Source organism: Calonectris borealis, chromosome 1, assembly GCF_964195595.1.
Source record: "Calonectris borealis chromosome 1, bCalBor7.hap1.2, whole genome shotgun sequence".
NCBI classification, from domain to species: Eukaryota; Metazoa; Chordata; class Aves; order Procellariiformes; family Procellariidae; genus Calonectris; species Calonectris borealis.
Genome location: NC_134312.1, coordinates 60,529,171 through 60,550,273, shown reverse-complemented (window position 1 = coordinate 60,550,273; position 21,103 = coordinate 60,529,171). Strand labels below are relative to the sequence as shown.

At 44.7% G+C, this 21,103-nt stretch overlaps 1 protein-coding gene across 2 annotated transcripts in view; it reads left to right on the top strand.

Moving 5' to 3' along the window:
- ABTB3 (ankyrin repeat and BTB domain containing 3) overlaps nt 1-21,103 on the top strand; it is a 179,175-nt gene that overhangs the window by 133,492 nt on the left and 24,580 nt on the right. Inside the window, exons 5-11 of one of the 2 annotated variants that reach the window (XM_075156621.1) lie at nt 9,670-9,835; nt 13,214-13,303; nt 16,472-16,573; nt 17,680-17,773; nt 17,884-18,019; nt 18,575-18,598; nt 19,696-19,916. In XM_075156621.1, the coding sequence (XP_075012722.1) occupies nt 9,670-9,835; nt 13,214-13,303; nt 16,472-16,573; nt 17,680-17,773; nt 17,884-18,019; nt 18,575-18,598; nt 19,696-19,916 (833 nt within the window). The remainder of the gene's footprint in view (nt 1-9,669; nt 9,836-13,213; nt 13,304-16,471; nt 16,574-17,679; nt 17,774-17,883; nt 18,020-18,574; nt 18,599-19,695; nt 19,917-21,103) is intronic. The other variant, XM_075156630.1, reaches the window with a different exon arrangement.

The following is a 21,103-nucleotide window of genomic DNA, read 5'->3' as shown; positions in this document are numbered from 1 at the left end:
GTCTATTTTATTCTTGCCCCATCCCGTATTGATGTGCAGCCTGTGGAGACCTCTCAGGCTCTGGTCCCACCAGGGTGCATCGTGGGGCCTTGCTTGCAGTCCCCGGTCTGGGGTTGGACTCCGGAGGACAGAGCTAGGCAGCGGGGTTTGCATGCCTACCCCAATGGTGCGGTCAGAGCCCCCCTTCTTAAGTTCCAGTCAAATTCAGTTGGAGGTGGCAGCATCGCTGCTGGTGGAAGCAGAGCTGGTGAGAGGAGGAGCTGGCATGACAGGGCTTGTGCCCATGCGCAGATGGAGAGCCATAACTTGATCCCCTTTAATTGCTTGCTCATACACCCGGCAGCATTTCTGAGTTATGGCTGGGTTCCCTGAGGGTGCTGGGCTCACCCTTTGGGCAGCAAATATCCCTTTTTTTTCTCTAGCTGGCTGTGAGTCTGGGTCCTATCTCTGCTCCTGACGGTGGACGTAACACATTTTTCTCCTCTCTTCAAGGAGTACAGAGGTGAAGTTGGTATCTATAAGTCCTGGCCTTGAGGAGGCACCTGTGAGAGGTGTGCATCAGTGCCAACAGAGGCCATCACCCAAGAACTTAAGTGAATACTTTGCCTCTGTTTTTGGGAAGAAAATCCTTGGGGGAAAAGGAGGAATAAATAAAAGCAACAAGGTTATGAAAATGGAAAAACAATAATCAAAAGGAAAGCAAATTATGCAGCTTAATGCACTCAAAATGGGGTAACCTCTATCCCAGCGATGAGAAAGAGCTGCCTCACGAAATCAGAGGGTCAGAGGGAAATATTTTTAACAAATTCTGGAGTGGTGCCGTAACTCTAAGGATTAATAATAGTAATGCCCAACATTTGAAAAGGATGAAAAACAATCCGAGGAAAATTCCAGGCTGTTAGTGCAAGGCCTTCGACTGTTTTTTCAAGGAAAGACTGATTAAAGACATGTTGTTGAGGGAAAAATGGGATAAAATGTGACACAGATTTTCTAAAGATAGATCGTGCCAGACTAATCTAATAACTTTTTGATAAGATAACTGATTTTCTACCCCAAGGAAATTCAGTAGATTTCATCTATTTGGACTTGAGTGAACTATTTGATGCAGTCCATGCAGGGAGCTATTAGTTAAGCCAGAGAAGATAGGGATTAGTAAAGGAATTGGTAAGTGAGCAGGGGCTGGCTTCAGGCAAGGTGGCAAGGGCTGGGTTGGCTGCGCAGATCTTCAGCTCTCCCTCTTAAAAACTGGTCTTTTTTAATTTTCAGAAGGGGCTTTGGCACAGATCTTAGCAGTGTGCTCATGAAGTTAAAATTTGCTGATGCCACGCTGTTGAGAGGCATTGTCCTGACAGAGGATGTTTGGGAAATCATCCAGGAAAAAGTGGATGACCTTGAGGGCTGGGACAAAAGAAATGGGGTGAAATGCGATTTTCCACAAATGGAAGGCAAACACATGGAGATTAATTAGAAAAATACATACTGCAGTGCATATGTAGCATATACGCTATATATACAGTATAATATATACGGTATTGGGAGCTGCGTTTTGGAAAGGTGGTGGTAAAAACGGTAGAGCAGTTTTTCATCTCAGAATGATTGTGAACCACAAAAATGGCTTTTTCCTTAGCCGTGAAAAAAAGCAAATGCATTTTGAGGATGCATCAAGAGAGGTATTTCCAGAGGAAGCGGGGAAATGCTGGTGCCTCTGTACGTGGAAGTGGTAGGAAGTGATGTGGAATCGCAAATCGTGTCCGGGTCAAGAAAATATTCACATTGGAGCAGGTACAGAGAAACGGGCTGGGGTGATTTGAGTTTTGACAAAATGTTCTCATGGAGGAAGACTAGAAGAAAAGGGTTCATTCAGCTGAGCGAAGTGGGTGCTGAGGGAACGTGTGGCTCTTCTCTAGAAATCCACCAGGAGTAAACACTGCGGAAGGAAAGTACACTCTATTTAAAGGGCAGCGCGGACACAGGAATGTATGGGTATTAACGGGTCATGAGTAAGTTCAACGTGAAAGTGTAGATGGATCCAAGCCTTGCTGCAGCATAGGACTGGGTTTATTAACCAGCCAGTCCCATATGCTCCTGCAGTCACTGCCCCGTCGCAGCCAGGGCTCCGAGTGGCATTTACAGCTCCGATCTAGAAAGGTCTTCGGGCAAGTGCAGTGTCTGAGTGCCTTTGAAAACCTGTCTGTAATTGAAAATCAGTCCTGATTTCCAATTAGCCTTGGCCTAAGAATACCTAAGTCTGCTTTTCTGTCTGGGACCATCCTTCTTAATGAAGGCTCTCTAGGAAAATAGGATTATCGACCTCAGGAGTGAAGCTTGTTTAACATGGGAGCATCCTTGGCTCATTCTAGAGAGTTTTCTTAAGACACTGGAAAGGGAAAAATACAGCAACGTAAAGGGAAGATGTGTTTTGTTCTTTCTGAGCAGTCTATACCATTTGTCGTGTTATCTTAATACTATACCACACATAAGCAGTTCTAACTTGAAAGTGAAAGAGGAAGAGTTGCATTTAATGTTTTATTTATGGAAATCCTGTGCCTGTACTAGAACATGAAAAATATAAATAGACTTTAATAAACAGAGATTTGAAGGCAGAAAAATATTTCCACTGCTCTTTGCTCTCCCTTAAAATGCACTGGGTAAGGGGCTGAGTTTCTGGAGAAGGAGAGAGAGTAGAAAATTGCTAAGAAATTCTGCTATTTAATTAGATACAGCCACTTTAAGTAGGGACGGTTGGTGTTTGCCTATCTCCTTGACTGTCCTTGTTCTTCCCACAAATTTTCACTAATCCTTTAACACCAGCCTTGGCTATTGCCATAATTAGACACAAAAATGCCAAACCAGCAAGCGGTAGCAAACAAGCTACTTGACAAAAACCAGCAGTCCCTTGGGGCAGATGGTGCCAGTGGATGAAGGAGCTTTTATTACTTAAAAGGTAGAGCATGGGTTTCCTGAGGTGAATCTCAACCTCTCCTGCCAACCGGCTGCTTGAAGACAACCATAATAAAAAAATTATTGAACGGGAGGACCTTGCCCTTATGTTCTCCTTCACTTTAAGATAGAACACACTTGTATTTTTACAGGCTTTAGGATCCAGCCTTCTTGGGTTTTTTCCATTGCGAGCAAGTTCATCAGTGTTTCATATGCTCTGTCTCTATATATATTCCTGAATACAATAATCAGGATACAGATAACATATTGGCTTCCACTTACTAGTGAAGACTTGTGCTATCTATTTATATGAAAGATGAATCTGTACCCAAATTTTCCTATGATATGTTGGCCTTGTTCAAAATCTGAAGTCAGATTCAATTTTGAACATGGTTCCTGGCCTCTATACATGGGATTGTAATATTAAGAGTGTTTTGAAATATAGATTTGAGTCTTGATTTGATAGTAACATCACTTTTTAAATGTATTTTCCAGTATCCGTAACCAATTTATTCTCAGGCCTTTGACGAGAATAAGAGGTTGGCTAGTAAATATCTGGATTATTTTTAGTTTCTTGTCTTAACTTAGCTCCTGATTAAAGTAAATGGAGATATTTTATACCTGCGTTAAAAAGTAGTGCTTTTCATCACTTTGATCAACACGTTTGTGCTTAAGTTTCCCTCTCTCCAAAACCGAAAATGCAAATAATTGTCTCAATATAGTATTTATATTGCAGTCCTATTAATGTCAGCATTATAGTCCCGTTTAAGGCACCACATTGGAAAAAAGAGTGCTCACAAATTTAAATCAAATTGCCTGCCGCTCCTGCTATTGCTGTTTGTGTCTGTATTGTCACAGAAGAGCCCCAGGCAAGGAACAGGACCCTTTTGTGCTATGGGCTGTGCATACCCAGATCAAAACTGTGATCCTTGACCCCAAGAAATTCAGCATTGCAAATGCATGTATATTGCTGGCTAAAATACGACTCCTTCCAGACTTCCAACCAGCTGAACTATAATTTCCGACTCGAGACCTCATTCATATTTAGGACAGAGACAGACTGAATAAACTCCACAGAGCTAAAAAGGTGGACTTAATAGATTATCATTCTTTTAATTGAAAGGGCTGGTGATTGAGTCCCAGATGAACAAACAAGGTTTTGGTGCTTGGCTCTCAGGATGATGATCTGTTCCTTTCAGTGGAGGGGAGCGTTTGTCCTGCTGCTCATCATAGTCTGTACTCCATTTATTTTACATCAACTATTAGTGTGCTATGCTGGCATGTAGAACTTAGACCATGATTAGGATGTTCTTACTTTTTTTTGGTAACATTTACAGAGCATTGCCTTTTTTTTTTTTTTTTTTTTTAATTTTCTGCTACTGACTATAGCAATAATCCCCTCCCAAAGAACAAATAATTAAAAAGCCATGTAATAAGAGAGCTGCTGTGTCTACCAGTTACGATGGAAACACTTCGCCTTTCAATCATCCGTTTTCCCAAATGTATTCAATCCATGAGTAATTTATTAAAGATCCGCACAGACCCTATCTTAGCCAGTCCAAGTGAAAATGGAAAAAAAAAAAAAAAAAAAAAAAACCAAAAACAAAAAACCAAACCAAAACCCTTGCATTGAAACCATTGCTGTAGAAGTGCTGCATTATGTTTTCATAATGTGAGTTTGGGAAAAGATAAAAATAATTTGCTGTACTGCTAGGACCCATTATAAATGAAGAAGATTATCTTTGACTCCTTTCAGAGGTTTGAGTATTTTGGTGTACAATAGAGTGTCATGGTCACCATGCAGCATTTGACAGTGACCATTTGCAAATAATTAATGTTACCATGGCATCCCCCATATAAAGCCACAGTAAAGTTAATTATGTGCAGTGGCAACACTGTAATGATCTTGAAGATAACTGCTGTAGAAGCAATATCTGTGGGGAATTAAAAGAGGACTTGGAGAAAATTGTGTTGCATTGTAAGTTAAAAAACGTCGTCACAGCTTTGCTACGAAGAACATTTCACCTGTTTCTAATTTTCCTTTTACTTATAAAGGCAATTGTTTGTTTGATTCAAGGTAGGGAGGGACCAGTTTACAGTGATTGAACCCATGAAGTAGAGGGGTGGATTTGCTGTTGAGCACGAGGACTATGATCAGTGTATGTTATTAATTCAAGCATATTACTTCTCAGTTCTGGGAGTGGGAGCATGTGTACAGCGGCGGTGGTGCCAAGCCCCACAGGTTGCTAAATAGGGGAATGCAGAATGGGCTCAGTCCTTTGAGAGAGGCTATCACCCTTGAAGGATGCTGGCCAGTCCTACCTTTGTCACTGTATCCACCTCTCAGGGACCTCAAAGTTCACCTGACCCAGCTAGCATCCGGGGTGGTGATGTCCTGCCATCCTGAGACTGTCCCCAGCGGGCGGAGAAGGAGGAGAAGGGCATTGGCCCCCCGTGGTCTTCTGCCCCTCCCGTCAGCCTTCCCTGCCCCTTCGACGAAAAAGCGCCTTTTCTGCAGGGTGAGGTCTTGGGGAGAGGACAACCCATGTGAGCGCTGGCAGCCGGCAGAATCTGGCAACAAACCAAGGTGGTCTTGGAGGAGATGTCCCACTGTCAGGCCGGTGTCAGCCTCCTGTGTGATTGGAAAGATCACAAAGACTTTTTGGCAAAAGGGCCATGAACTAACTGTGCAGCTGGGGATGATTCCAGCTCTGTTTGCACTTATGCTGGCTTCTCTTGCTTTGCAGGCACAGTTTCACAACTCTAAAAAGTGACCCTGTATATTTAGCTGACTTAACCGTTCCTCGTCAACCTTATTTTTCAAGCTTCTTCCCATCCCTTTCCACCTCTTCATAGCTTGTCAGTGTATTTGTTGCAGTACAAAGTTAAGAAGTCTTGAGTGAGTCAAGCTGGTTGCCTATTCCCTTCCTCCTTTTTTATCTTGCATCTATTAATGTTTCTGATTCTGGATGGTGTGTGTGATGGAGCAGCATCCCCTTATACAGTGTAACATGGAGCAGAGACCCTCTGCTCCTGTTGGAATCCTCAGATCCTGTTGGAGCGGCTGAGGGAACTGTGGTTGTTTAGCCTGGAGAAAAGGAGGCTGAGGGGAGACCTTATCGCTTTCTACAACTACCTGAAAGGAGGTTGTAGCGAGGTGGGTGTTGGTCTCTTCTCCCAAGTAACTAGCGATAGGACAAGAGGAAATGGCCTCAAGTTGCAGCAGGGGAGGTTTAAATTGGACATTAGGAAAAATTTCTTCACTGAAAGGGTTGTCAAGCATTGGAACAGGCTGCCTAGGGAAGTGGTGGAGTCACCATCCCTGGAGGTATTTAAAAAATGTGTAGATGCAGTGCTTATGGACATGGTTTAGTGGTGGACTTGGCAGTGCTGGGTTGACGGTTGGACTCGATGATCTTAAAAGTCTTTTCCAACCTAAATGATTCAATCATTCTGTGAATCAACATTATGCAGTTAATGGTGTGAAGGAGGACTTGTGAGCAAATGCAGTGCTGTGGTGGCTTAGGGTTGATTTTTGATGAATTTGGGGGGTTGTTTTTGATTTTTCAGTTTTCATTTCGAAATGCGACTACTTGGTCTGTCTGCTGTACTGTCTTCCCAGTTGGCTTTCTCCAGTGTTAAAAGTGGTGCTGTGTTCTCCTATTCAGTACTTGTAGTTCCTGATCATTTTTGATCTGTCTCTTCACTGCTTTTTATCTGTACATGTTAAATCTCCTTTTCCTTAACTCATTCATCTCTCTGGATTTTCGAGACGTTGCTACGCTTTCTGTGCTGAAGCATCCTCCGTTCCTTTCCCTTGCGTCATGCTCTTGCTTTATTAAACTCCCCAGCTTGATCATTATCCATTTTATTAGTCAACATACGACAGTGGTGGCACCAGCAATGATCTATGTCAAATTTTGCCATGTAGTTTCCTTTGCTATGTCCCATAAATCGGGGCTGTAACTCATTCACGATGGGTCCTTTTTGGGGTATAAAAAGGTAGTGGGCCAGTGGTAATGGCACTAAGTTGTGGTTTCTTGCTCTGTGGTACGTGGTCTAGATCACGTTTCATGAGTGCTGCCCAGCAGCCGTGCAGCTCAGGCACTCCTCTGCGTCCATGTTATTGCTGTAGTGTTTGTACATCTGTAGCATCCCGGAGCCCTTGGACCAAGACCCTTATCCCCCCAGTTGCTTGAGGAGTACTAATTTGCTCATACCCAGTATCAGCAGTAATTAATGAGTCCCCTTCCTTGGCTATAAGCAGGTGAACTGACGTACTTTTAGGGGACCAGAGCCAACTCATGGAGGAGTTGCTTATGGAGAAGTAAGTGATTTCTGAACCCGTGCCAGAGTAGAGATCTGGGCAGCCCATACAGGATAGGTGAGGTAGGTCCCTGTTCCTCCTTCCTCCCTTGTGTGGGTGTGCAACCCAGGTTAAAATCTTGCTTTTTTTAAAGAGAAGATTGTCAACGAGTGTTTTGCATGCACCGAGCTGGGCTGACATCAGTGAAGCTCTGCCTGTTTCTGCCAGCACTGAATTTGACCCATTTTATTCAGAGTGTATGTTATATACCTCAGTACAAATGATGAAGCAGTGACTTAACACAGGCAGTGATTCATAGTGGCAGACACCTCTGCAGTTCTCAGAGGATGTCTAGATCTTTCCATAGCTGCACTTTGCTGAGGAACCACCTCTTTTTCAGACCAGAGTCATCTGGAAATGGCCAGCTGGAGCAGGCAGGTCCAAACTCTCTCCGTGCGCCAACACCCCCACCACCTAACTTCTGAGCATACTTTATCTATGCCGTATGTTAAAGGAGGGCACAGATGATCTCTAGCATCTCATCTATGGGGGTAACAAGTACCAAATGTTGCTGTAGCTCTTGTGTCAGAAATGTGCCATACGGTGTGAACGTGTTAAAGCCGCAATTGCTCCTGTAGATCTTGGTGTCATTGAGCTCAGCCCTGCATATCTGTGCTGTTTTTTGCTTTTTCCTTAAACTTGCTCAGAAACTACTGCAGAAAACTCAGCCTTGCTGTGCATTGCTTTCTTCATCTCTGTTGTAGGCATATTACTGGTGCAGAATCTGTTATTGCTGTTACGGTGTATTTATTGTGACCGAGTGCTGTGCATTAATCTTGCAGCATACTGTTGTCATGAAGCACCATCCTTGTTCCCCTGAGTAATGATACTCCAGGCATACCTTGCTTGCATTCCTAGGACATGAACTTTTTAGCAGTCAAAACCCAAACTGAGCACGTAGAATGAGCATCAACAAAATATCTGCTGTCTTCCAGACTGGTCATGGCCCAGCATGGCGGAGAGCAAGCTTAAGCTCAGATGCCAGTGTCAGTACTAAGTCCTGCAGAAGCTTTGATCCAAAATACTTTGTATTTTCCATCTCACTTTCCTTCCTCTGTTGAAAGAGGAAGAGTGGTAGCTATTACTACACACCACTGCTTGTATATAAACAGCATATTCATTGCATATTGCTGTCAAATATTAAGCAGTGTTATATATTTTATAACGCTCCGATAAAGCATCTTGAAGAAGAAATTTAAATGATAATGATGTGCTGTTTGTATTTTTCTTTTGGTTTGCTGCATTTTTTAACATATGAAATAAAAACCAAATATTTGATGTATGTTTGACTTTTTCACTTTTGATCTTTATTTTGTTTTCCATTCATAAGTAGCCCTTCATTTTGTGACCTAGCATTTTTGGAGAATGAAAGTGATGTTTTTCCAAACAGCCCTTTATCCAAGTTCACACCAAAAGCACTGTGGATTTGGACTCCACCCTCTGCCCCAGACACTCCTCAGCATGAAAGAAAAGCAAATCTGTCTTTTTAATAAGATGAAACAGAATTGGATAAACATCAGATTGGAATTGCCTGGCTCTCTCTGGAGCTGTAACTTCACATCTTGGCTAAATAACTCCTAGCCCTTCTTCCATTTGAAATGGATATCTTCAGCAGTTTACAGTTTGTGGATCTTTTGAATAAGACCTTAAAAGAATGACATCCCATCTGTTATGCACAGCCAGCAAGGATTTGTGGTGTTTTGCCATGATTACTTGGCAAGATTGCCTTCTCCTCCCTGATCGCATGGTGCCCTGCTTGTCTGCAGGTGGCCTTGCTTGAGCAGGAGAGCTGGACCAGATGACCTCCAGAGGTCCCTTCCAGCCTCAGCCAGTCTGTGATTCTGTGACTGGCACTTACTGCTCCAAAAAGGCTTCCCTGTTACTGGGGCTGAGCGGGTAAGATCCTTGAAGGTGTTTGGAGTGACATTTTTTTCTCTTTGTTGTATTGTCAATGATTATACATCCATTTGATGTAAAAAAAGTTCAAAGCTTACTGAAGCCACTGAAACTTTTCAGAGAGCAGGGGGACTGGATCGCCTTGCCATGCGGAGGGACAACTTGGGGTGAGAATGTGTTGTGCATTGCTTAAACAGGGAAACAAAATCAAGTGAAAGCTGTGCTTTTTTGCCCAATTTTTTATAAAATGTATAACTTGTCCCATGAAAGAGAGACCAAGGGCAATCTCCATTAGCTTGCATTAGCATTTCCCATTCAGCACTTCCCTTGAAACATACAGGTCAGAGGAGAATGAGTATATGCGTGACCTACATCCTTCAAAGATAGGGCAAAGTATTATTTTCCTAGGGACAGTGAGGTCTGTCCTCCGATTGTCCTCTGAGGGAGTTTATTTCTCACATCCACAGAATCGACGACTGTTTTTGTGCATCTCGTAAATTGGATGCAGTTGCCACTGAAGCGAAGTTCAAGCAGGACCTGGGTTTCCGGATGCTCAACTGTGGCCGAACAGATCTGGTTAAACAAGCCATATCCTTGCTGGGGCCGGATGGGATTAACAGCATGAGTGAACAGGTAACGAGATAGAAACAGAAAGAAGCAACTGTGAAATGTGAGAGTTTTGCCTGCTTATCACAGAAGATGAGCCCCAGCTTTCAGCTAAACATAGTCAGGACCTTAATGCTTTCCCTGCGTTACTTTGCATTGAGTTAAACCACCACCAGTTGAACATCTACATTAAGTTTGGTCTTTGCGAGTTGTATTGATTTGTTGGTACTGAGGTAGCTCAGCATGAGGCGAATGCGTCTCCTTAAGTCTTCTTAACAGTGAACTGAGTCGGCTGAAGCCAGAAGGAGATCCCAAGAGAGCTTAGCGTTGATCTGAGTACTTAAAACTGCTTCAATGCCATGAACAGTGGTGTGGGGCAGGGCTTTCTGAGGTGAACGTCCTTCCACTGAACACTGCCCTGGGGTCTGCAATGCATGTCACGTGCACCACCAAGCCCTGGCAGGAAACGGTTAATCGCTGAGTCTTTAATTGAGTTGAGCCCAGTTCGAACTGACCTTCCAGATGTGAAAATCTCTCTGCAATGTCACCACTCCATTAGTCATTGGGGCCAACATCCACTCACTGAGGAGCCTAAATTTCCCTGGAGTTACATCTCCACGAGGCTGGTGGTTGTGTCCAGGGATAAACCTGCCTCCATGGCTGCCTACTGGCAGCAGTCTGTCGGACTGTGATGCTCACCAAGGTGATTCCCCCTTCCCAGAGGGAAACGATGGCCACAGATATTACCATTTCCTTTTGAAATGGAGTTTCCTGAATTTTCTGGTGCCCCTAATGAAAGTGTCACTGCATGTTCTCAGAGCTGTGACATCCCCTTTGGCAAGAGGCAGGTGGCTGCCGCCCCTGAGGTGGTCGCTTGGGACAGGAGCTGGGTTGTAAGTGGGTTTAGGTCCTCTGAGATGAAAGCTGCTCTGGGAATGTGAGTTATGTTGCTGTTCAGGAGCTTCAGTCTGAGTCAATATTGTGGATTTGTTCGAGAAGAGCTTTAGAAGAGAGCAGTACTCCTCCCAAAAAAATAGTATCGGAGAGCTCATTCCAAGGTTCATACATGATACTTTTAAAAATTATTGTTATTTTAAGTTAGTCTGAACCTGGAAACTTTTCACAGTATATTTCCTCTGTCCTCCAGGCTGAAACCTGGGAACATTCTGGCTTGATTCATGAAAGTACCTAATCATATGCTTAACTCTGAACACATGCTTACATCCTATTTGAATGAAAGTTAAGCCTGTGCTTAAATGCTTTGCTGGATCAAACATCCCACATCTTGCAGGATCCCACATCCTGCAGGACAGACCCTAAGTGATACAAGGCTGAAAGAAAAAGAGCCATTTTTTATTTTGTCAAAAGCAAAATGTCCTTTCCGTTGATTGTACATATTGTTACCATGTTCCTGTGTGTGTGTCAAACACTAATGATGGGCTCATTAAAAATCCATTCCTCCCACGTGCAAAGAGAGGGGGCTGAGCGATGCTGCAGCGCAAGGCTGGGGGACCGGCAGAGGCAAAAGCAGCAGGGACAGCAGTGCAAGAGGAGGGGAGGTTAGAAACCTCATTAACCCTTTAAAGCCCCGATACTGCAGCATGACATTCTGGGCCCCTTCTAGTGAGTGGTAAGTCCTTCTTCAGCTTCAGCAGAGCCAAAATATCCTGTGTGGTCCCCAGGCAGACTCTTTGCTCTGGGCGTTGCTGTGGGGTTCTTTGCCGCTGCTGCCCACGTGTTGCATCTTGCAGGGGGGAGCCCCAGCATGGGGCTTTCAAATTCTTTTCTTCAGATCTGATTAGACCCCTTGTGCTAAACACTTGATTTAATTATCGACTGACGCCACTTACAGAAATTGAAATAATAGTTGAAGGAACATGTATTTAGTTTTAACCTGCCATCCCATCCACATGTTTCAAGGCCCAAACCCAATTTTTTGTAATTCTCATGGTCCTGTTTGTTCCTATAGTGTTTATTGACTGCCAAAGGAAATGTTTTGCCACTGACTGTAGCTGAAGTAGTTTCATACTCTCTTTGCAAGTAACTTCAAGTCACCCAAGAACTCTCCTTGCCTGGGGTGAACTTGTTTTTTCTTAATAATAGCACGAGGCCCCAAATGCTTATTCCCTTACTCTGTATCTCCATAAGTGCACTGTGGATTTGATCCTGTGAAATGCCTAATGTGTTTTAAGTGGGCTCTTAAGTACCTTGCAGGGATAAACCTTAATTTATATTTTCTCTGTAAGGGCAGCCCTTCCATACCTAAGCACCCACTACCTTTAGCCCTGCTTGCAAACAGGAGAAATGGGGTAGTTCAGCAAAAACAGTGATGCTGGGTTCTTGCTAGGAAGAGTGGTGTCATGGCTCTGTGTCTGGCTGTGCTGGGCACCTCCAGTTTCTCTGAAAATAATTGCACTTCACAGCAGCACTCAGGTTAAACAGCAAACAGGCTATCATCTGACAGCAAATTTACCGGGGGACCTGAAGGTAGGCTATCAACATGCATCAGAGGTAGCTGCGTGCTGCGGTAGATTTACTGCGAAACAACTGGTGGCTGTTGATCAACACCCCCTACTGTATTTAATAAGCAGCTTTTTCTGTTGCAATTTATGGTAGATTTAATGATTTTTTCATGGTTTCATCTGGACTCATTACCACAGCCCTAGTAATGCTTATCTTAAGGGAAATGGTGATCAGCTGCAGCGGGTATTTCAGATTAATACAAGTTGCATTGTGGTGGTTCTGTAGTGAAGGGTCACTTAATCTACTTTTCCTCCAAACAGGGCCATGTTTTTCTAGAGCCAGCAACTCGCAACAATGCTGTCTGGCATTTCATTTAAAATTAAGTCCTTGTTTGCTAGGGAGAGCCGTGCAAAGCCTTTACATTTCCAGCCCCTTACGGTATCCGTGCTGAAAAATCTAACCTATCTTAAGAGGAGCTTGGGATGTTTTTAAAGGCTATTTCAGTAATTAAAAAGTTAGATTTTATGAAACTGTGATCATAGAAAACTGAATAGAATTATTGTCATTTTAAAATACTAGTAGAAATACGGTTGCTTTGATAAAAACATTTCTCTACTGAGCCCCCAAAGACAAAGATGCCTAGCTTAGTACATGAAGATGGAGATGAGGCTGACAAGCCTAGTTTCCCTCACAGTGCTGAGGATGCCGAGGATAACATGAAAAAACCCAGTCAACACAAGTGACAACAAAAATGGAGATTTTACAAAAATGGTTGGCTTTTGCTAGTGTGAGGGGCATGTCTGTAACAGAGGTAATGGCTTTTGTTAAATACATACTGCTAGTCTTGATGATATATACTTAAATAATTGTTTAAAAAAATCGAGAAGAGTTCTGTGTTAAATGTGTCAATTCCTTTGTTTTTTAACTCCAAAAAATGACTAGGGCATGACTCCACTGATGTATGCTTGTGTCAGGGGTGATGAGGCTATGGTGCAGATGCTGCTAGATGCTGGAGCAGATCTGAATGCTGAGGTGAGGACTTTTTGTTGGTTGTATCTCTGTTCTGTTATTTGTTTACGTCTTAAACTACCCCCTGAAACTGTAGCAGTGGGAAAATGCCAAGAGTTAAAAAGAAAATATATTTGTCTTATCCTGGACGGCACCACTTGAAATGAATAGTGAAATCAAACTGCATTAGGTTAACATTGGGATTCACTGCACAGAAGGGGTCAAGTCATCGGACTTATCCCACAGGTAATATTGATTGGGTTGTGTTTGCACACTGCAAGTGAAGACAGGCATTAGCACTAGCTCGGGGCACAGCTCTAGTGATATTGGAAGGACTCCCTGAATCTCAGCTGAGTTAAAATGAAGGGGGTAAAAGAAATACCTGTCTGATAACTGCCAAACCTTGAGCATTTCTATGCATTGGGATGTTCCAGCAAAGAATCCCTAGCACACAAGTGCAACGTAGGTTTGAAAGTGCCTTGGGCTAAAAACTGTTGGATGAGGAGCTTGAAGCTTCCAGAATATAACCGTCTCTGATCAATGCACATCACAAACTTATACAATCTGTCCACCAAACAGATTGTGGTCCGAGTCTGTGCAGTGCAGGTATGTATATTTTTAAAGAGCCATCTGAAAATCCGCGGAAGAATTATTTGTTAATGATTCCAGTTTCAATTTGTTGAGGTCATGAGTAAATTAAGCTGTCTGCTTCACTTATCTGTGTTCCATCTGTTCTGTTTGGACTTGAGCGATAAATAGTAGTCAGTGCTTTCAGCCAGACGTTTTGCACTTTTAAAAAATCTAATTTAAAAGTAGAAATGGATGTCACCTGTAAGAGACTGATAGTCGTTACTATCTGATTGCTGCTTGGTGGCTTATGTGAAATCAGCTGATGATTTCAATTCCCCAAATTCAAGGACACCACCCTCAAGAGCTGGCAATGATTGAATGCTTGAACCCTTGTTAGCACTCTTGATAGGCACACCAAAGACTGGAGCTTGCCCAATGATGGGCATGGAGACTGATCTCTCCTTTAACCCTGCCTGTGGCTCAGAGGCAAGATGGCATTATTTGGCTCCTAGGACAAGTTTTCATTAGAAGCAGTCCTCCCAATTGCTCCAGTAATCTTCCAGACTTGAACCAAATGCAAATTTAAACAGTTTTGTCTTACTGAAACTGCTGACATCTGAGAGAACAGCTCCAGTGAGGAATGTGAACCTCCCGCATTCATTTCTGTAGAGGGTTTGCTCTAAAATCAAATGAAAACACTTTGGGACAAGAACTGTGAATAATTATGGTGTGCAATTAAAAGATGATTTGTGCACACCACAACCAACTGTGCAAATTGGGCCATTACGGCAAAAAAAAGGCAAATCAACCATGAACAAAAATAAATACTCTGTCAGGTGCCTGCATCATTTTCCCCCTTTCACTTTGCAAATCAGTTATATATATATATGTTTCCAAAAGTAGCTTCAAATGCTGGGTGCCTCCCTTTTTGATTGCCCATCTTTAGTGAAAATGGACTCATTTCCAGATGTGCCGAGAAGCTGCAATTCGCTGTGGAGTCAGCGGGACCTGTAGCTGCTCAGCAAATCTCCACTGAGGCCTTAAAAGCCCAGTGAACAGCAGGTCTTTTGCAAACACTGTGTCAACTGGAAAGAACTCTAACCAAAAAAAAAGGAACAAAGGAGTTAAAATGACTTCATTTTCTTTGCCGCTTGCCGTGGGCTGCCCCAAACAATGGTGGGAAACCATGCTGGAGGAGGAGCTGGATGCGTTCACTGAACCTAGACTCTGCCCATCCTCACCCTCCGCTGCTCTTGCTCCCCAGCCTAAACCCCAAGGCTCAAGCTGCTCAATCCTCTTCCTTCTGAGCAATCCCAGACCTAAAGAAGCCCCGTGCCTGTGCTCAGACACCAGCACACTTCTCCTGTTGGCACTTTGAGCTCTCTTTTTGGCAAATCTGGGCAATAACTGCCATGTGCTTGTGCAGATCCGCTCCTCTGGCAAGCTGCGGGATCTGCATGGGCTCTGCAGATTTTGCCCTCATCCCTGTTCTTGGGACTGAGGGCTTGGTCGTGTGCTTCTAGCAAAACACTGCATGTGGTGCTTGGAAATGCGAGCTGCTAATGCAACCGAGCATTTAATAACTGGCTCTGCTCCCCAACATGGATAAAAGTACTTCAGACAAGGTAGCGAAAGCATAGCTGGCTGATGAGACAGAGAGATGGTGCATCTTTTACTCTGATTTTAGTCCTCCTCTGAAGATCAATAATAAGATTTTGAATTTTAGTGTCACACCATCTGAGTGTGCAGTCTCGAATTGCAAATGTTCATTAGATTTTACCATCTCTGTGAACCTCATCAATATTAATAACGCCATCTTTAAGACAGGGAAACTGAAGCAAGGAGTGGTTATTCATCTTCCCCAATGTCTACATTAGTGGCACCAGGCACTAAGGCGTAGAAAACGGAAGGAGCAATGTGGAAAAAAACATTTTGTTTTGTAAGGATAATAGTTTGCATCTCTTTTAACTATCACCACCCTGCTCTTTTAAGTCAACTCAGACAGAAGACAACCGTAAAAAGGAGTTTTCTTAAAACATCTCTGAAATGCCGCTTTGCCCCATCGCTTCTCAGCTGTCTTTTTTCCTCCCGTGGGAGAGGAGGAGACTGGAAGCACAACTGTGAACTGTAGCGTAGGGCTTGTGATGTGTCTTTCATGATGGCAGTGACGAAAGTCATACTGATTTATGTGGAAAGAATTTCTTTGGGCCTGGAGCAATCACAAGACCCAGGGCTGTTCATACACGGTCTGGAGAAGTCAGTGGGAGCGGTCCTTAGCTGTAAGCGTCCTGATCCGTCCCTGCTTCCCCAGTGTGTGCTGCTGTAACCAGCTGTGGATGTTTGACCTTGTGCAAAAGTATCTGGTGGCCAGTGGTTTAGATGGAGCTACAGTAGTTGGTAAAAAGACTTCATTTGGTATGAACTCTATTCAAGCTGTCAAATCAGCATGAACACTTTTAATATTGAGAAAATTTTTGCAGGAAAAAAATGAAGCCAATCATTTTATAAAGCACCTTTCCCAGGTTTTCTATTTCACTTACTCCCTCACATGCCTGGCTTTCAGGCAGGTTGAATTTTATTACGTATAGCTCTCTAAAAAAAATAACTTTAATTTGTTTGTAGGTTGTCAGTACTGCTCATAAATACCCATCCGTCCACCCCGAGACCCGCCATTGGACAGCTCTGACATTTGCTGTGTTGCATGGACATATTCCTGTAGTTCAGGTATTATTGTATTTCCCTACCTGCATCTCATTCTTTTGTTTCTCCTCTTCAGTTCTAATTACATTCATCTCAAACCAGTATCCTCTTGTCATACTCATATTGGTTACTTCTGCTTCTTCTAGAGTGTACTGATATATAATAGACCTATTATATAACAAATATGGTGTTCAAACCTTAACCAATATGAGGTTTAAATAGGACAATTTTAAAGCAAAGTTGCACCAAAGAAAGTCTGACAACTCCTTGTGCTCCTTCCTGACCACTTGTTTTATATGTTTGTTTATTCATTCATTACACTTTCTTACACAATAATACTCTAGCAGACACAAAACCGCTGCCTTGGTGGGGAAGAGGTGGACAACAGCCCTTGTGCTGCTCCAAAGGGGGAGAAGCGCTCGCTCCCCTTACCCAGCGAGACGTCACGTGGGATATGCTGGTTCTGTGTTTTGGCATCTCAAAAGTCAAGAAGGTTTATTCTTCAAAACAGCTGTGTCTATGGCACAGTTAATGAAGCGCCAAAACTGAAGGCCTTGAGGCAGAAATGGCCAAGAGGGGTCTGGAGCACAGGCTCTGTCCTGCTCTCCTTGGCCACTTTTGTTTTCAGCGTTGTTGTTATTTACATAGAAGTGTCCCCGATGGAGATCACAGCTTTGGGACTGCGATTGGTTCTTAAGAATTGCCTTTCTTTTGGCCATGTCTTTATATAAAAGGTGGAGGCAATTGAAATCTGATCCATTTTAGGATGGTGCTGGGCTTCTAGAAGACCGTGAAGGAAGGATGCTTGTCGGGCTAATTTTCAGTATTTCCATCTTCAGTGCATTACTTCCTAACACTGACCTTACCCCATTTCCCATTCAGAAACACTGGGTTACACTTTTTTGGCTCTGAAGTTGGACACTAGTGCTCCTGGTGTCTGGCAGCGTAAAATGAGCAAAAAAGCAATCAATTTGCCTCTGTGAAACAATGGGCAGAGTTTGCATGTCACTTGTTTCCATCGTATCTGGTTTGCAGATAACAAGAAGCATTAGACTCTCATTTGTCACTGTTCATGAACTCTGAAGGCTGTGATACCCCCAGTTGCTCTAAATGGTGAATTTTCTTTCTAGCTGTTGCTGGATGCTGGAGCAAAGGTAGAAGGTTCCTTGGAGCATGGAGAGGAAAATTACTCTGAAACTCCTTTACAGTTGGCAGCAGCTGCTGGTAAGGACTTTCTCCTCCCACTGTAATAAATTCTTCAGTTGGGATCTGTGGTTTAGGTGAGCAAAAACTGGATTTTAAAAGAAGTAAAAATGCATCTCTTGACTTGGCAGGAAATTTTGAACTGGTCAGTTTGCTGTTGGAGCGAGGAGCTGACCCCATGATAGGAACAATGTACAGGAACGGCATTTCCATGACTCCACAAGGTGACATGAACTCTTTCAGTCAGGCTGCTGCACATGGACACAGGTAGAGTGGGAACAAGTCTAGTGGCATCTTTCAAGTGCTTACTTTTTGCCTGGGCGTCCGGTTTGAGCAGACGGGTGAAAGTTCTGCATGAACAATTGAACATGCCACCAACTGAGCAGAGATGTAAGGCTTTTTGCTAGCATGTGAATTTAACCAGTTGGTGGTACAAGCTGCTTTTTGATAGCTGATTTAAAAAAAAAAGGAAGGGGATTCCTTGTGGTGTGTTGCAATGCGATGTTTGTTAAATGGTAGCTGATGTGATGGCAGAAAGGAATGCCAAAGACATTCCTTCTGAATTTCTTGTTGACATATTTCTCAGGTTTGGGGCGGATTGTGTCTGTACTGCTGCAGCCTTAACTGTCGTTGAACAGAGTTTCTGCATCTGTGTTTACTGTAAAGTCCCGTGTGCCTTAATGTTGTATGTATGCTGCAAATTTAAAAAAAAAAAGTAATGAAATGAGCACCTGGCATGCATGTTCTTGCAACGCTCAGGAGTTGACTGCAGTGTAATGGATTAGTATTATGATCTTCACGTTCCTACTTTTCTGATTGTAGCCATCCAGAGGAACATAGATACAGGTTAGAGACAGTACCTACCGTCTGTTTGCTTAGAGACGAGCTGCCAGTCTAACAACATGCTAACGGCATGTCAGGGCGGGTTCACACAACGCTGCCCATCTGCAGCCTGCGAGGGATCCCTGGGACAGAGAGGACAGTTTGGTTATTGGAGTCTCACGTTCACTGCCCCGGCCTTGCTGCCAACCAGCGTGAGTGGGAGCCGCATGCCCGAGGAGGACCTGGGGCTCTCCTCAGCTTGGCTGCTGGCTGTGCATGTCGCAGGCCCTGGCTCTTACGTTCCTACCTGTACACCACTCATGCACAGTCCCTCCTCCTTCCCTCTCTGCCCCAAATTTGTTTGGGACACGCCATGCCCCGCTGCCACCCCATGCCGGGGTCTGAGCAGGTTCAGGGAGGATGTCCGAGTACGAGGGAGGTGGAATGGGAGCCAGCCTGGTTTCTCGTCTCACAGCTGCAGAAACCGAGAGCGACTCTGTTGAGATTGATGAGGTTACGCTGGTACAAACCTGAGGGCACCAAGTCTCTGAGTTTGGGCTTTGCTATTTGATGGCCCAGCCGGATCAGTGGCTTTGCAGAGTAGTCCCAGATGTGCTCGAACCTGCCCTGACTGGCCTCGTTGAATGTCTAGCTGCTCCAGCTTTCCCAGACTGCTTTGAGTGTTAATCGAGTGGTGGTGCTTTTGGTAGCTCCAGGCAGCTCCCTTCTCAAGTGGCCTCCATGGTGAAAGTCCTGAGAGCTTGTCCAGAGGCACCTCGGCCTTCCCTGATTGTGGGAAGAAGTCCTGAGTCACGTTTATCTCATGGGTCTCTGTTCCCACGAGATGCCGCCACTCGTGCGACATCTGTACAGTTCCTGTCACGACAACAGCATCTTGTAGATGTGGCCCAGGCAGTGCAGGTGGGCTAGCAGGAGCGGTGACTGCCTCAGGTCTGCTCTCAGCTGGTCCTGCCATTAATTGGAGTAATTTTCCTGGATAGGTGTCTTAACTTGCCATGTCGCAGCAAGTATCCCAGGCACAATGAAAGCCTAGCCGCTGATTCTGCTCTCCTGCCCTCTCTTCCCCTCTCTCCCTCTCTCTCTCATGCTGTGATTGACAGGAACGTCTTTCGTAAGCTGCTTGCTCAGCCGGAGAAGGAGAAGAGCGATATTCTGTCGCTGGAAGAGATCCTGGCGGAGGGGACAGACTTGCCCGACTCGGCGGCAGCTCCGCTCTGCGCCAGCCGCAATAGCAAGGCCAAGCTGAAAGCCCTGAAGGAGGCCATGTACCACAGCGCCGAGCACGGCTACGTGGATGTGACCATTGACATACGGAGCATAGGTCAGTCCCAGCGCCCTCTTCTCTCCCTCTGGGGAGGGACCGCGTAAGAAACACGTCTCCGTTGATGGGCTGTTGCTTAAACCGACCACAGTTGCATCTTCCTCAGCTCCTGTGGAAGCAGAAGGTGATGAGGGATCTGGCAGCCCATTTTGGCTCCATAGCTACCCCTCTCGGGGGCCACTGGCACTGCAGGCCAGAGTGGTTTTCACCAGCAGCCATCTTCACTGGTGCGTGGCAGAGCATTAGCTAAGGCTCTGGGGCAGTGTTCAGCTCCTGCAGGACACCTCCAACAGCTCCTCTTTTGCACTGTGCCATAAAGCACTCCACCATTAAAAAAATTTTATTTTCTGAGGTTTGTGTGCCTCGGAGAGCAGGAGCGGGGAACTGGCTTCTCGGTGTGCTAACTGTGCCAACACGGGGCTTGAACATCATACCAGCCTGTTGGGAAATCGCTTCTGCCCATGGGAAGGTGGCTGGGTAGCGCGGAGGGGAATCGGTCTGGACTGTGTGTTTACCATCCCCGCTAATCTGCCTTCAGAGAGAGACCTGGGTGCCCGGCGTGCCTCTGCGTGGTGCACTGCTCCAGCCCTGGAGACATCCGGCGTGGGTCGGGGCATGCGGTGGTCTGAGCGGTGGCTCGCCGGGTGGGTTGAGCAGGCAAAGCACCGGGTGATGAGGGAGAGGAGAGGTATGGGGCTGCTCTCCAGGCGCTGGACGTTTGCTGAAGTGGAAGGAAAAATCTTTTGTAGCCAAACGCCAGGCTTGTGTTTCCTCCCACTCCGTTCTGCAAGAGCAGAAACTAGGTCACCTCCAGCCTAGTGCCTGCAGAGGTACCTTAGCTCTGCGTGCTTTCTCGCTCAGTGTATGGGAGCAGTTCCCTTTAAGTTCCTGGAGAGTGGTTCTGCCACGACAAACTACTTGAAAGGGCTGATCTGCTTAATTTGCCCAGTGCTGTTTAGGGAAAATAGTAATGATCAGGAGAGGACATGGGGTAGCACTAGAAGGAAGATTTAATCTGAAGACCACCAGTTTGAATCCAGGTGGGTAGTGACCAAAACCTTTTTTTTTACCATTTAATGGCTCTCCAAGGCCACATACAAACAAATGAGCTAGTGTAAATCTAGTTTCCAAAAGGCTTTTGCATCACAGAGCGCCAGAGCAATTACCACAAATTGGCAGTCTCAGCA